At 43.0% G+C, this 13341-nt stretch overlaps 1 protein-coding gene across 1 annotated transcript; it reads right to left on the reverse strand.

The window, feature by feature from the left end:
• Nucleotides 1–684: 684 nt before the first annotated feature.
• Nucleotides 685–5715, reverse strand: DRG1 (developmentally regulated GTP binding protein 1). Its single transcript, XM_074844312.1, has 9 exons — nt 5578–5715; nt 5250–5373; nt 4425–4600; nt 3949–4018; nt 3212–3381; nt 2324–2454; nt 1949–2116; nt 1304–1426; nt 685–828 (listed from the first exon to the last, which is right to left on the reverse strand). The coding sequence occupies exons 1-9, from the start codon at nt 5617–5619 to the stop codon at nt 729–731; spliced, it is 1104 nt and encodes a 367-aa protein (XP_074700413.1). The 5' UTR covers nt 5620–5715; the 3' UTR covers nt 685–728.
• Between the last annotated feature and the right edge of the window lie 7626 nt (nt 5716–13341).

Consider the following 13341-nt stretch of genomic DNA (forward strand, 5'->3'; position numbering starts at 1 on the left):
GGAGGGCAAATGCTAGAGGCTAATGCATTTGATAGGAACAAAAAGCTTATTGGAGCTCTAACTTTTATTCATTTCTACTAAAAAGCAATAGAACCACTGCTTTTAGAGTAGCCTGCTTCTCTGGTGCAGCTTCTAAGTTAAGCAGGACAATCTTTTAAGAAAACTTAGTACCTGGAGGCTTTTAACACAGTGAAACACAAGCCTCTACTTTACTTCCACTGGTATAAACCAAAAAAGTGACTGCTCCTGAGCAGAACCTACTCTTTCCCACAACTCCAGGGCTATTAATAGCCTTGAAGTATTCAAACATTTCAGATTAAGGCAGCTACAGCTAGAACTCTGTCCTCTAGCACTGTTTGGTAAGATATAGCTCTCCAGCCTCTGCTTTTCATGTTTTGTTCTAACTTAGAACAAAATAATTCCTGACGTGTGAACTTTTCCAATTTGGAAAGACATGCACATGCAGCAGAAATTCATCCCAGGTTATCAAAGCTTCATTGTAAGATTTTGCCCTCATGAAAGTTACAGATGAGAAACTCCTGTTAAGTAAGTTCTGTCAGAATGGGACACAGCAGTACAAATTGGCCAGAAACATCAGTTCTGCCATGCAGTAAGGTACTACCATAAAAAAACAACACCCATTTGTTATAGATTTGATAGAAGTGACCTGTTCTTTACCACTTACAACTGATAACAAATTGCAGACACAGTGACAAACTGTGAGAACTTTATTTCTTCACAATCTGAATAACATCCTCATCTTCAAGAGTATGGTCTTTACCAACTTTTTGAGGGTTGTGTTTAACAGATGAACCCCAGACCAGTGCACTGAAAGGAGAAGAAAAATCAAATGTAAAAGGTTTAGAAGTATAATATGCAAATAACAGACCAACAGCTATTTCCGTCACAAAGCTAATACAGAAAGCAATGCTTAAGGGCTATTTTCATTCTGCAAGTACCTGGATGAGTGGCCCGTGTGAACTGGAGTACAAGCAGATCAAAACAAAGTGTGAAGTCATCCAAAATACTTGTGCATACAGGACAAGGGCCTGTACTGCTGCATCTAGCGCTGCTTTCGAATGTAAAGAAAAACGTTTTCCTCATAAGAGGAAATTTAGCCAGGAAAGAGCATAGGAACATCAAATACACTAAGTACCAATTGTCATAGGCAGATCTATTCCATTCAACATCAAAAAAAAATCAAATCTGTTTCCCCTTCTGGTTGACAAGAGAATGAAAGAATGTACCAGGAGGCAGAATATTTTCTACTCTCTATAAATTATCCTTTTACAATAATACTTACTATTTAAAGTCTTTAATGAGATTTTTGTGGATCTTCATGCAAAAATCCTCCACTGTGGTCTTGCAGTAAGGTAGTACCACAGGAGAGGTGTAGTCTGGGAGCTGCCCTTTAGGTTTGGTGTAGCTGTAACGCAGGTGGAACAGTGAGTCAATACCAAAACCTCCCCTTCTCTTTCAACCCATCATGAAATTTCATAGGTCATTTGCACTGTCCTCCTGGGCACTTGTGCCAAGTTCCACTACTTCAGTGGTGACAACAGATACTCTGTAAATTGTCTGGTGTTCTTAATCTGAAAATGCACCTGGGTAGCCAGTGGCTGCAGCAGGTTCTCCCTTGTAATTGCAAAGGTTTATCACTACTGAGATTTCTACAGTTGCTTAAAAGAAGATGAAACAGGAATCGTTGGTGGAAAAGAACAGTATTATGGTTCTGACTTGTGATTTTTTTCTGTAAAAAACTCAACATATATTTGGAAAAAAAACTTTACAGAGTAAACATACCTCAGTGACAAAAGCCATCATCATGTGAAAGCTAGAGTTCTAAACTAATAGAAAACCATTATAAAATGATCTTCATCCATTTGTGAGACATACTTCAGTCTCAGCATTACACTTAACTCCACAGAAGGCGGCAAGTGGGACTCACATTCGTACTAGCTTCAAGTAGTCCCAAATTTTCTCCAGCAGATCATCAAAGTTCCAGCGATGATGAGCAGATATTGGTACACAGTGGGGTACTTTGTAAATAATATCTAACTCCTCAATGGAAATTTGGTCAATTTTATTTAGGACGTAAATGCATGGGATGTAAACCCTGCAAAAAGAAGGAAATACCATTACAGCAGCCTGGCAGCAGTACACTGCTACCTTCGTTGGAAAGAAAAAAACTGCATTTTTGTAAAAGGATATCCCTATGTTGATACCACATTGCTAGCTTAGCTTCTGTGGGAAGTGAACCTGAGAGACAATTCTTTTCTTTAATATAAACTGCAGGTATGCCAACAGTATGTCCCAACAGTACCTGTTTCCTTCAACAACGTCAATCAGGTCATCAGCAGTGGCGTCGCTGCGCAGTGTCACATCAGCATTGTGAATTTTATACTCTGCTAAGATGCTCTTCACTGTTTCAGTATCCAACTCACTCTGAGGACACTGAATGTAGACATAACATGTAGGAATGCAAGAGTTTACAGTCAAATCAAGTATTACAATTAATAATGCTATCACCTAGCAATCACTGCATATAGATTACTAAAAGTAATAGCTGCATTGTCAGTTATTGAACTTGACTACGATTGTATCACAGTTCATCTCAGGAGAGCAAAAAAAAGATTTAAGTCATACCAGCCTTATTTATATTAATGCCCCAGTGAGAGCAGCAATCAGACATTTCCAAAGTAGTTTCCTGTCAGTCTGGGCCCAGTTGCAATGCACACCCATGTATCTACTAGTTCAGTGCCCAGGCAGCTACACGTTAGGTACTCGGATCCCAGAGCACAGTTCTGGTTTTTGGTATCTCTGGCTGTTTCTACGCTTTTAAAGATTCAGTGGGAAATGGGAAATGAGGAGTAGTCCAGGTTGCAACGCCTGGAACTCAGCAATCTTCTCCAGATGAGTGCTGTAGCCACCAAGCAAGATGCAGTTTTTGCAGAGTTTCCTTTGGGCCTCGGAACTTGTAACTGTTGGAAAGCAACCACGCCTCTGCCGTGGGGGCGAGGAGGGGCTCAGGCTCCCGGGACAGGCATGGATAGCCTCCAAGAAAAGTAACTGACCACAGCACAGTGCAGCAGATCAGCTTCTAAAGAAGTCACAGCACAGGGACGGTCCCAGGCATACCATTAACTGCAAATGCCTCTTTCTTCAAGCAATTTTTTTAAAAAAATTTGGTTAAAGACAACGTCCAACTTACTGTGGCTGTAAGGTTAATGCCTCCTTTATCCTTTTTTTTAAAGCCGATATTGGGGGGCTTACTATTCAGACGAATTCCAAATCCCTCCAGTTCATTCTCAATGATTTTCTTGTGACCAAGGGGTTTCAGCACATCCAGAACAATCAGAATGAGATTACAGGTTCGAGCAACTAAGAATCAGAAAAAGGAAGTCATCTGTCAAAAAAGTACACTCACAATCTGAGACAAAACACCACAAAATATGGCTCAGAGGACTGATGACAATATTAAACCCCTGAAGGCCAGCACATTGCTTATCTTTAAATTCCAGTATAAGACTGCAGTTTGTAGTGCTGGCCAAGCATCACTGATAGACAGATCCTTACACGCTGTAAGAATCACAGAGGCTGGAAGAATCCTCCTTCCTGTCCACATTCAGACCCCAGATTGATGACAATAAGCTAGGTAAAGAAATGAAGACAGCAGCCTTGTTTATTATGGGATCGCATCTGCCTTCAAAATTGGTAATGTACTTCCACTGCAGTGCCAACACAGAGCACGAACTCAGCAAATGCGTAAAACCAGAACTGAAAACAGAACAAAATGAGAACAGCTACTGCTTCACAGCAGGCAGCTCAATACCAACACACAATTCAGCTTTTTAAAGACATCAGAAACGGTGATTCAACCCTTCACTCTCATCAGCTGTACTAAGTGAACCAGTGATAGGATGCTGCCTCCAGCTCTAATATACTCACCGGCAATGACTTGCCGTCCTCTGCCTTTACCATCCTTGGCACCTTCGATAATTCCTGGGAGATCAAGCAGCTATTCGTTCAGAGGAAGGAAAGTCACTCATGAGAAAAATATTTTTCTTCATGGAGAAAATAAATCCTACTTTTACCTTTCTCCTACACCAGCTGACTCTACTGCAAATCTGAACAGAATATGGCAAAATTGTTTCCCCTTTGATGCCTATATACTGTATTATCCCACGTGCCCTACTGGTACAATGCAACAGACCATCTCAGAGAGAATATAAGAACTACCACAGGAACTTCTCCCCAGACCAAAGTGAAAAGCAGGGTGAAATTGGTACCTCATGGAAACATTTCCAATATATTCTCACCCGTTTCTGCATGTCACTTCTAGCCTGCTAATGTGAGGCTAGACCACTCAGCCGTAACACCACTGCATATACCATCTTATCCTCACAGACACAAGAAGATCTCACCTGTATCTTTGCTCCTTTGTACCTAATGACTCCCGGCACAGTAGTTAGTGTAGTGAATTCATATGCTGCCACTTCAGAGTATACACCAGCAAGATTGCTTAGAAGTGTAGATTTCCCCACTGATGGAAAACCCACAAACCCAATTCGGGCATCACCTGTCTTTGCAACATCAAAACCTGCAAATAAGGAGCAAAAATATTTATTTAAAGATTGAGATTGACATTTTCTATCTTCTAAGGTTCTGGACAGCAGTCCCGCTATTACTTTTAATATTACCAGAGTGAAAGCCAGGTAAGCTTCCCTACAAGGAGGATGAGAGTATGAAGCACAGAGTTCATACTCTATATTGCCTTGCACCACTTTGTCTGTATAACGCTCCATGGCATGTACCTGTCAATAAAGCGTGGGCTGCAAGGCTTCCCAGTGGCTTCCCAACCTGACTTGAGTGTAGGTGGAGCATTCCCTTTAAGTACTGCAGCTTAGACAATTCGCACCTTTGTATATAAAATTAAGTGGCTGATGCAAGACGCTTCTTCATGTAAAACCCCTAAGACTTCTGCAAATACACGTTAGCCAAAATGCAGAAACCCTTTCATTTACGTTTCAACGAGGGCTCTACCTTAAAGCCCTTAGAAAGCCACAAACCACGGCTGAGGTCCTGTACCGGGAAGGACAAGAGGGAAGAGAAGGTTGCTCCGCTTTATTCAGCAGACGGTCTGACACGATTTAAGCAGCCAAGAGCCTCCCCCGTTAGGTCGATTTCCGTCACACACGCCGCACTTCGGCAGGGAGGAGCGGCCGGAGCCTTCCCGCAGCACAACGCACCTTCCCCGGGGCCGCCCCCGCCGCCTCCCTTGGGGGTGATGAGCTCCCGGCGTAGCTTGGCCAAGCGGGCCTTCAGCAGCCCCAGGTGGTGAGCCGTGGCCTTGTTCTTCTGCGTCCGGGCCATCTGCAAGAGCACGGAACCGAGGACTCACACCCTGGGAGAGGCTCCGCCGGGCCGCACCTCCAACGGCGCCGGCAGGGCCCTGTCAGCCCCTCACGGAGGGGCAGCGCGGCCGCCCCCGCCCCCCCCCTCCCGGATCCCCGCGGCCGCCCCGTCTAGCGCCTCGTGCCTGGCCCATCCGCGGCCGGCGGAAGGCCGGCGCGTTACCTCAGCCTCGATCTCCGCGATCTTGGCCAGCGTGCCGCTCATCTTGGCGGCGAGTCTCGGACCCTGCCGGCAGCACCGGGGGATCGCCCCTCCTCACCCCCGGCCCGGCCCGGCCCCGACAGCGCGCAGGCGCACAGCGGCCTCTCGCGGGAGACGGCGCCAGCGCTCGCGAGAAGCCGCGGGCGCGCGCCTCAACCACAGGCGGGAAACGGCCGGCGGCGCCGCAGCGCCCCCTGCGCGGCCGCCGCCGCCCTCGCGCCGCCTCACAGCGGCGGGCCCCGGGGCGAGGCGGGCTGCGGCGCCGGGAGGGGTGTGCAGGGACCGGCGTGAGCCGGGGGTGCGGGAGAGCCGGTGGGAGGCGCGGGGGCGGGGGGACACGCCCGTGCGAGCGGCAACCAGGGCTGCGGGAGAGCAAACGGGCGCGCGGCGGGGCAGGGCCTGGGGGAGCCGGCGGCACGCGCGGCCCCTGAGGGGGTTAAACTGGGCCCGGCGCTCCCGTCTGGGCGGGGATGAGCCGCTGCCCGGCCCTGCCCGCAGCAGCGCTGCTCGCCGCCGGTGTGCGCGTGCGCGCAGGTGTCGCGCAGCCCCGCCGAACCGGGGGGAGCTGCCACACGGCTCCCAGGAGAACCTTCCGGACCTTCGGACTTCCCTGTGGAAGCTTTGGGCTCCTCTCAGCTGAGCACAGGCCATACCGCTCTGCCCCAGGGACATCTGTAACTCTCCATTGAATGCCAGCTAATTAAATAGATAAAGGATATTTTTTTTTAATGGCCCCTTCAAACTTTAGAGAGCCTAGTATCTCTAGCTTTTGACAGTATCCCAAGAAGCCAAACAGTTGGATTTGGAATGAAAAGTCTTTTTAAAGGAAATACATTTTTTATAAGTTTTCAGGATTTTTAGAGTCCAAGTTTGTTTCCCTGCCATATTTTGTCTGAATTTGAATCATTTATAGAAACCTTTTTCTCCATACTCAGTTTCCAGGAAGGTTCTTCTGTCTCAACTTATTGCAAAGTTTATGACATAAAACTGAACATGTTTTTTAAACAAAAACAGACTCTCCCGGGCCCATACTGTAGAAGTGACACTTGCAGAACCACCTGCCAAGTCTTCAGACAGGATTTGGAGTATCGTACAATTGTCAAAATGTAACTAACCTTATAACTTTTGGTAATACAACTGTTATGGATCATTAAGTCTTCTTTGACTTACAGTAAAAAGAAAACAAAAAAGGAGAGCGCTGGTGCAATGGAAACCACACTGCTGTTTGCTATCTCTTTCTGCCACTGCATATCCTTAATCAAAAAAGCAGCCCTTAATGTCATAAACTCTTACAGTAGGAACTGTCAATATAAGCTTATACAGAGTTTACTAAAATAGAATCTCAAATAAAATGGGATTATTATTCCTGGTAGTGTTAGCTCAGCTAAACCTAGAGTAAATATAAATGCAGCTAACCACTGTGTTTTTGTTGACAGTTTTCTAATTATTCCTTACAAACAATCTCCATTTTCAACATTGGACATAGCAGATTTGGTCCTGGTACAAATTTTTTCCTACTTACTTCAGATGGAATTGGACTTGGTTATGCCTCAGCTGAATTCAGCCATACAATCAGTCCACGATTGTGGTCCCTTTTAGTAAAAGGAAAAACGCTGAGAAAAATGCAACTTCTGGATGCTCAGTCAAGAGTTTAAGACCACCTCTATTTTTGCAGTCGATGGTGGCTAACATCAGAACTGGCTCTAGCAACAGTAACAGTCGTTCTTACAAACTCACCCTAAATCCTATATATAGTGTCTAACTAAAAACTATTTTTCCAAGTGTGGGCTGAATGAACAGAGATTCAGTAAAATACATGGTGTGAAAATTTAGTTACTGGGTGGTTTTTGTTTTCCTGGTTTAGGTATTCATAGTGTTCTTAACGCACAACTGCTCAGTATATGCTCTTAAATCCTTTTTTTTCCAGAAAGTTACTCAAGCAAAGGTCCCATAAGGAGTTCAGGCACCTAAAAACTTTCAGTGTTGAGGATTGTCCTTAATTACCTGAACTGGGTAAGAGTTTAATTAACAAAGATAATTTCTCTGATTTTTTTCTAGTCAAATGAACACTTTCTAATTGGTTAGAATATTAAAAGTAGTTCATAACAGATACGCATAGCATATAGCGGTTTATAACAGCACCCTCTTTTAGGCTTTAGAAAGGCTTGTTCGATAGAGTTTGGTTCCAGGTTGTGAATAGAGTGAAATTATTTTTATTTACTGTGATGACTGTTGTGAATTTTTTAATATAAAGGTGTTTTATGTGATGTGGCACTTGGAGAACAGGGTGGTTATGACCATGGGAAGTTAGGTGTGACAACTGGGAAAATGACTGAAAGGTGGGTAATTGGGAATGGATAAATGATGCCCTCTGAGGACAGCAGTCAAAACTAGAAAATGGAGTGCAAATCATAAAAGTTTATTTAAAAAAAAAAGTCAGTCAGAGAAGGGAAAAATCAAGGAAAATATTCACAGAAAATTGGATATAGTGTCAGAAGAGGAAAAAGCCCCCAATGGAACCTGAGAGAAAATGAAAGGAGATTCAAGAGACTGAGATCTACTCAAAGGTTAATTGAGCTTTATAGTGGGCGCTGATGGAAGATGGAGCATGTGAATTGCCATTTTTTTATTAAAATATATTTGTATGGTTTTTAAATTGAGAGAATTCAATTTAGGAAATCTAGATGAAGTGCAAGAGGGGGTGTATTTCCAGAAGTTGTAATTTGCACAACAGTGGCAGAGTCAGTCTCAGGTGGCCAACTGCCTACTGTGTCAGACAACACAGGGTAAAGGTTCAGATATGGAGTAAAAAACCCCAAATTATCAAGTAGTCATATGAATTACTAACTGATAAAATGAAAGTATATAACGTAAGTACTTTTTGAATAATATTTTTAATAAGGTAAGGAAAGCAATATACTATAGGGTGTTTAGAAAATGCAGGAAGACTGCATCTGAAATAAAGGCTGTCTCATCAAACAATTAAGAAGCATGACACAGTATGGAATCAGTGATTGGGAAAAAACAGGAATGTTTGTTTCATCAAGCTACAATGACAGGAATGTGACTGAAATGGCACATACCTCATTAGCAAGATCTGAATGATGGAGGGCTGTAGCAAAAATCAGTTTCAGAAATCCATATTCTACACACTCCAGTCCTGCTGACTCATTGATTTTGAGCAAGTCATTTCCTTTACTTGTGCCTCAGTTTTATTTTTGCACAACAGGAATGTGCAGTTGCCGCAGAATGATTGAAACTTTCACGTTTCCATAGCACTGCCCTGCGATTATAATAACTGTAGATCACTTCAGTAGGAGAGCTGAGCAGTTAATGCATTTAGCGTGTTTTCTGTCAAACTACCAATTTTAAATAAGCCGCTTAATTATGGGCCAAATTCTGAAATTCTTTCCAAAACAGCTTTTTTTTAGCTTGAGGAAGAGTTTTACTTACATGAGATGCAAACTATGTATGTTGAGAAGAGGCTTGCAAGTCTTTTGGATAACCATGTAAAATTTACTGTTGTAAAATACATGGTAAAAACTGTGATAAATTGTGTAGTCTATGCTTCATGGAAATCACATAAAGACCCTTCTTAAAAATAAGCAGTACATGCTCGCTTAGTTCTTTTTTTATTCCTTTTTTTCTTTTCCTCCTTTTTGTTCGAATGAGTAACTCCAATACTTGTGGATATCAAGTCTATTCACAGTGCACCGAGGAGGCTGTTTTAGCTGAAGAGCCACTGTAGTAGTACAGCACTTTTGGTTTTGGTAATTCACCTTATGACAGAAGCTGTCGAATATACTGGCAAACAGCTGCGCTAATGCTACATGTGTGTTTGTGGACTTACTAGGGACTACATTTCTAGCTTAGTGGTGGGGATTTCTGCAGGATTTAAAAAACTGGGAGGGAGGTGACAGGGAGGAAATTAAATCATGATTGCAGGTGAAACAAGGCTCTTGAAATTTCATATCCTCTCGGAAATTATCACCAGCCCAGTGAAAAACAATCTGTATCAAATCATAACCTCGACCTGAGTACTTACGGTTTTAAGAATTATGAGTATGAGACTGTAACCAGGGGTTTTCCCTCATGAAAAAAGGGTAACTGCAAGTTGAGGCATATAGAGAATCTGTTAATTTTAAGGTGATTTTTCTGTCTTTTTTTTCTTTTGCAGTTTTTACAATTTTGCAAATTTACATTCCCCCCCTTCATTAATTGTACTTTGATTGGAGAATGGGCTGCTAATTAACCCTATTACTGTACTTCAGTGAAGAACTGCTCATGCTGAAGAGGAGACAAACCCTTTTAAGGTGGTTATAATGAGCTAAGGGCCAGCCTCATACCCGTTTGGAGGAAAGAGATTTCCAAGAACCTGCTATCAAAAGGTAAGATTTTTGACATCTGTAGTACTGAGTCTTCAGTGAAACCATAATACTGATTGCCTGAGGTGAAGTGACTCAGGAAGTTGATGCAATTCACATCTTAATTGATTCTTGAGGCAATAGGCAGAAAGTTGTGTATCTTTTGAATGTTGTAAGAAATACAGATGAATCCATTCTTAGTTGTCTTCCTGGATTAACTTCTTTTTATGCTGGTTTACTTGGTATTTATGGCAAAGTTGTGCTTCTCAGGACAGCGTGGTAGTTTAGCTAAATACCAAACACTTGCTACTTGCTTTGCGTATTTAGGATTGTATTGTAATGTATGTTTTACATCAGAAAGTTGTCTGTCAAGTTTGCTTAGCTAGGCATTGATGCCTAATTCATGGGGAGTCGATTAGATGGTATCCTAGGTTGTGTTCCCATTTTGACCAGATCCTTAATGTAGCAATCTTGTTTTGAATGGCTCAGGTTGCTTTGGTTCCAGGCAGTCTAGAATAAGTTAAACTGGTCAGAGTGAAGAAATGAAGGGAACAAAAGGGAGATTAAGTATCAAAGGTTGGCTTCAGAAACTGTGTTAAATTAGTTTAACAACAGAAAGTTCTGTAGTTTAGCATCAGCTCCCCAGACTTTGTCATGGACTGCCGTGCAACGCATGGGCTACACCGCACAGGAGTGCAGTGAGGAGAGTATGAAAAAGAAAAGCAAACGGTTCAGTTTTCCCTCTTAAAAATAACTCTGCATGCTTCTCACAGCATCGTATGCCTCCCCATGAGCAATTGCTGTCGTTTTTGTGAGAATGCGAGGTATTTTTAAAGAGAGTTTTTCGTCTGCTTGTAGGGGAGAAAGCTGACAAATCACTAACCCACGTCTGGATTATGGAGGAAACTGTGCTGTCTCCAAGTCTGAGAATCCCTGCTGCTAGGGTTAGCATTCTCATGGGATGATTCCCAATAAAAAATCGAGCAAGCTTTTAAAAACTAAATTTAAGTAATAATCAACCTAACAAGTAATGAATGCTGAATTAATTGCTTGTTAGATCAGTCGCAGTTAATTAAAATTCCAGTGAAAGCTCAGAAAACCTGACAGCTACTCACTGAAATGGCAAGTGTGCCATGAAATGCGCAATGTTATGTATTGCTGTGGAACACACAGAAAAAGGAAATGGTTCATATGACTGAATTAGCTGGCACAAGTTCTATGCAGAAGTGTCTCTGCTAATGTTATAATCCATGTGAAATAGTGACTAACCTCCTTAAAGAGTGTAATAACAGACTATTCTGAAAAATTTCAGTAGCCTCAAGACCTACACAGATTCATGAGTTGAGAATGTTGAACAAATAGGTATGACTCAAGTCTAATTAACATATACCCAAATATGTTGGAATAGATTTGACTGTAACAGTCTTTTGTTACCTCCTGTATTTAAGACCAGTTTAAGGTCTGCACTTCTGAGTAAGGCCAGTAGCAATTGATCTGCAGTGAAGTGAGCAATGTACATGTACAGTCCCAAATGGTACACACATGTTCAGAGCAAAAGAGGATTTTTAATACTATTGAAATACCAATCAAAGTGCTTCAGCAGACACCAGACAGCTGCAAAACATTTAGGGACAGCTCAGGAATTCCCATGAGCAGAAGTGAGACAGGAAATAGTGAGAAGCTGAATAAAGTAGCTGAGGAAAATGCCTTTATTTAAGAGAGATGAATTCAGAAGTTCAGCAGATCCTGCTGCAGAATATGTCAGAGAAAATAGATTAGGAAATACGTGAAAAGGGGAGGAAATTCTGTATACTGAAAACGTAGATTTTTAAATGCAAATTTAAAATCCTTTCATATAATCTGGAGCTTTGTCTTCAAGACAGTGAGTGATGATAAATGAGTTCCCAGGTAATCATACCTGTACACTTACATAGATGAGTATTGGGAAATGACATCTGATCATCACATTAAATTTAGGGAACTTCATCTTCCAAGTCTGTTTGCACCGATGAGCCAAATTTTGTCTTGGTGTGGCACAAACTGCTTATTTGCAAATAGAATAAATTTGGCTACATTGCCACAAACGTGAGTTGAATGACTACTTTGATAGTCTCATATTCTGAGACAGGGTGAATTTAAGACCAGAAAAAGTTAGGAGAAGTGGTCCCTTAAGTGTGGCGGTGAAGCCATAAGGTGGGGGAGTCCAGTACAACACGAGTGGAAGTACTAACATGAGATGCAGCGGTTACCACGTCAGAGTGCTGAGGAGCTGAGGTGAATGGCTGTGTTGGTCAGTCTCCTTGCAATTTCCTTGGGAGTGCAAGGTGCTGGCGATCATCTTTAATGAGCATCCAGCAGCTCCTCGGAGTATGAGCTCCAAGCATGCTGATCTGGCGTCCTCAGGGCAAGCGTGCATGGGTCATTTGCCGAGAAACAGCCATGCTTTTGGGGTGAATACTTAGCTTTTACCTAAAGAAGCAGGCAGGGTGTGTTGGATGGTGCCTTTTAAACAGGAGGGCTGGAAGCTGAAACCAGAACATTCCATGGCAACTGGAGAAAGTTCTGAGGAAAGTGCAGTGAGAGCGGCAGGACCCCCCCTCCCCCTGCCTGGAGGAGAGACAAAGAACAGGCAAGGAGGGAACTGAAATAGGAAGCAGGAACCATGTCAGGAGGCTGGGGACGAAAAGAAAGCAAATTAATAAACCACTGGAGGGAAAAGTGCAGAACTGACCAAAGCCACTAGGAAAGATAAGCAAATCCCAGATTCTTTAACTGCTCTGCGTGTGTGCATGCAGCCGGGCTAGCGTGTTTAAATGTAATCATTCTCCTCGCTGCAGCAAGTACAACTCCCGTGTCTGTGGCACACAGACAGACTTACAGAATGTGAGCACTCTGTTATCTGTATAGTACTGTGCATTTGAGCTGGGTTCATCAGCATTGCTACCGCTCAAACAACCTCAAATTTCTAAAAATATATGTTCGTATCAGGATGTGTGTGTACACGATGCGGTAATAAAAAGCTACTGGTAATGTTTTGCCTGCGGTGTAGACAAACAGTTCCTACCAAAAGCAGGAGAAATCCAGCATACGGGCTGAGGGCACTGCGTGGCCTTAAGTGTTAATGTAATATTGCATTTTGGAAGTTGGAAGCTTGGTGTGCTCATTTGCACATCAGTACCCAGAATGCTTTTTCAGTTCCACCACTATTTAATTCAAGTGCTGGGTTCGAGCTCTTGGAAGGCTCTGTAGTTTGTGATGCCCTCGCATGCGCTCAGTTCAGTATTTTCCACAGAATAGTTTCAGTGACGATACTGGACCGTGAATAGGTCATCCAAGGATTCTTAACTGGGCTTGATGTTAC

This window comes from Strix aluco, chromosome 18 (genome assembly GCF_031877795.1).
Source record: "Strix aluco isolate bStrAlu1 chromosome 18, bStrAlu1.hap1, whole genome shotgun sequence".
In the NCBI taxonomy this organism is placed as follows: Eukaryota; Metazoa; Chordata; class Aves; order Strigiformes; family Strigidae; genus Strix; species Strix aluco.

Coding starts and splice junctions, on each gene's coding strand:
- DRG1 (XM_074844312.1), bottom strand. CDS start 5,619: ATGAGCGGCACGCTGGCCAAGATCGCGGAGATCGAGGCTGAG. Junction 2,117..2,323: donor GACGTTGTTGAAGGAAACAG/GTACTGTTGGGA, acceptor TTCTTTTTGCAG/GGTTTACATCCCATGCATTT. Junction 1,427..1,948: donor TACTTGAAGCTAGTACGAAT/GTGAGTCCCACT, acceptor CCTGCGTTACAG/CTACACCAAACCTAAAGGGC.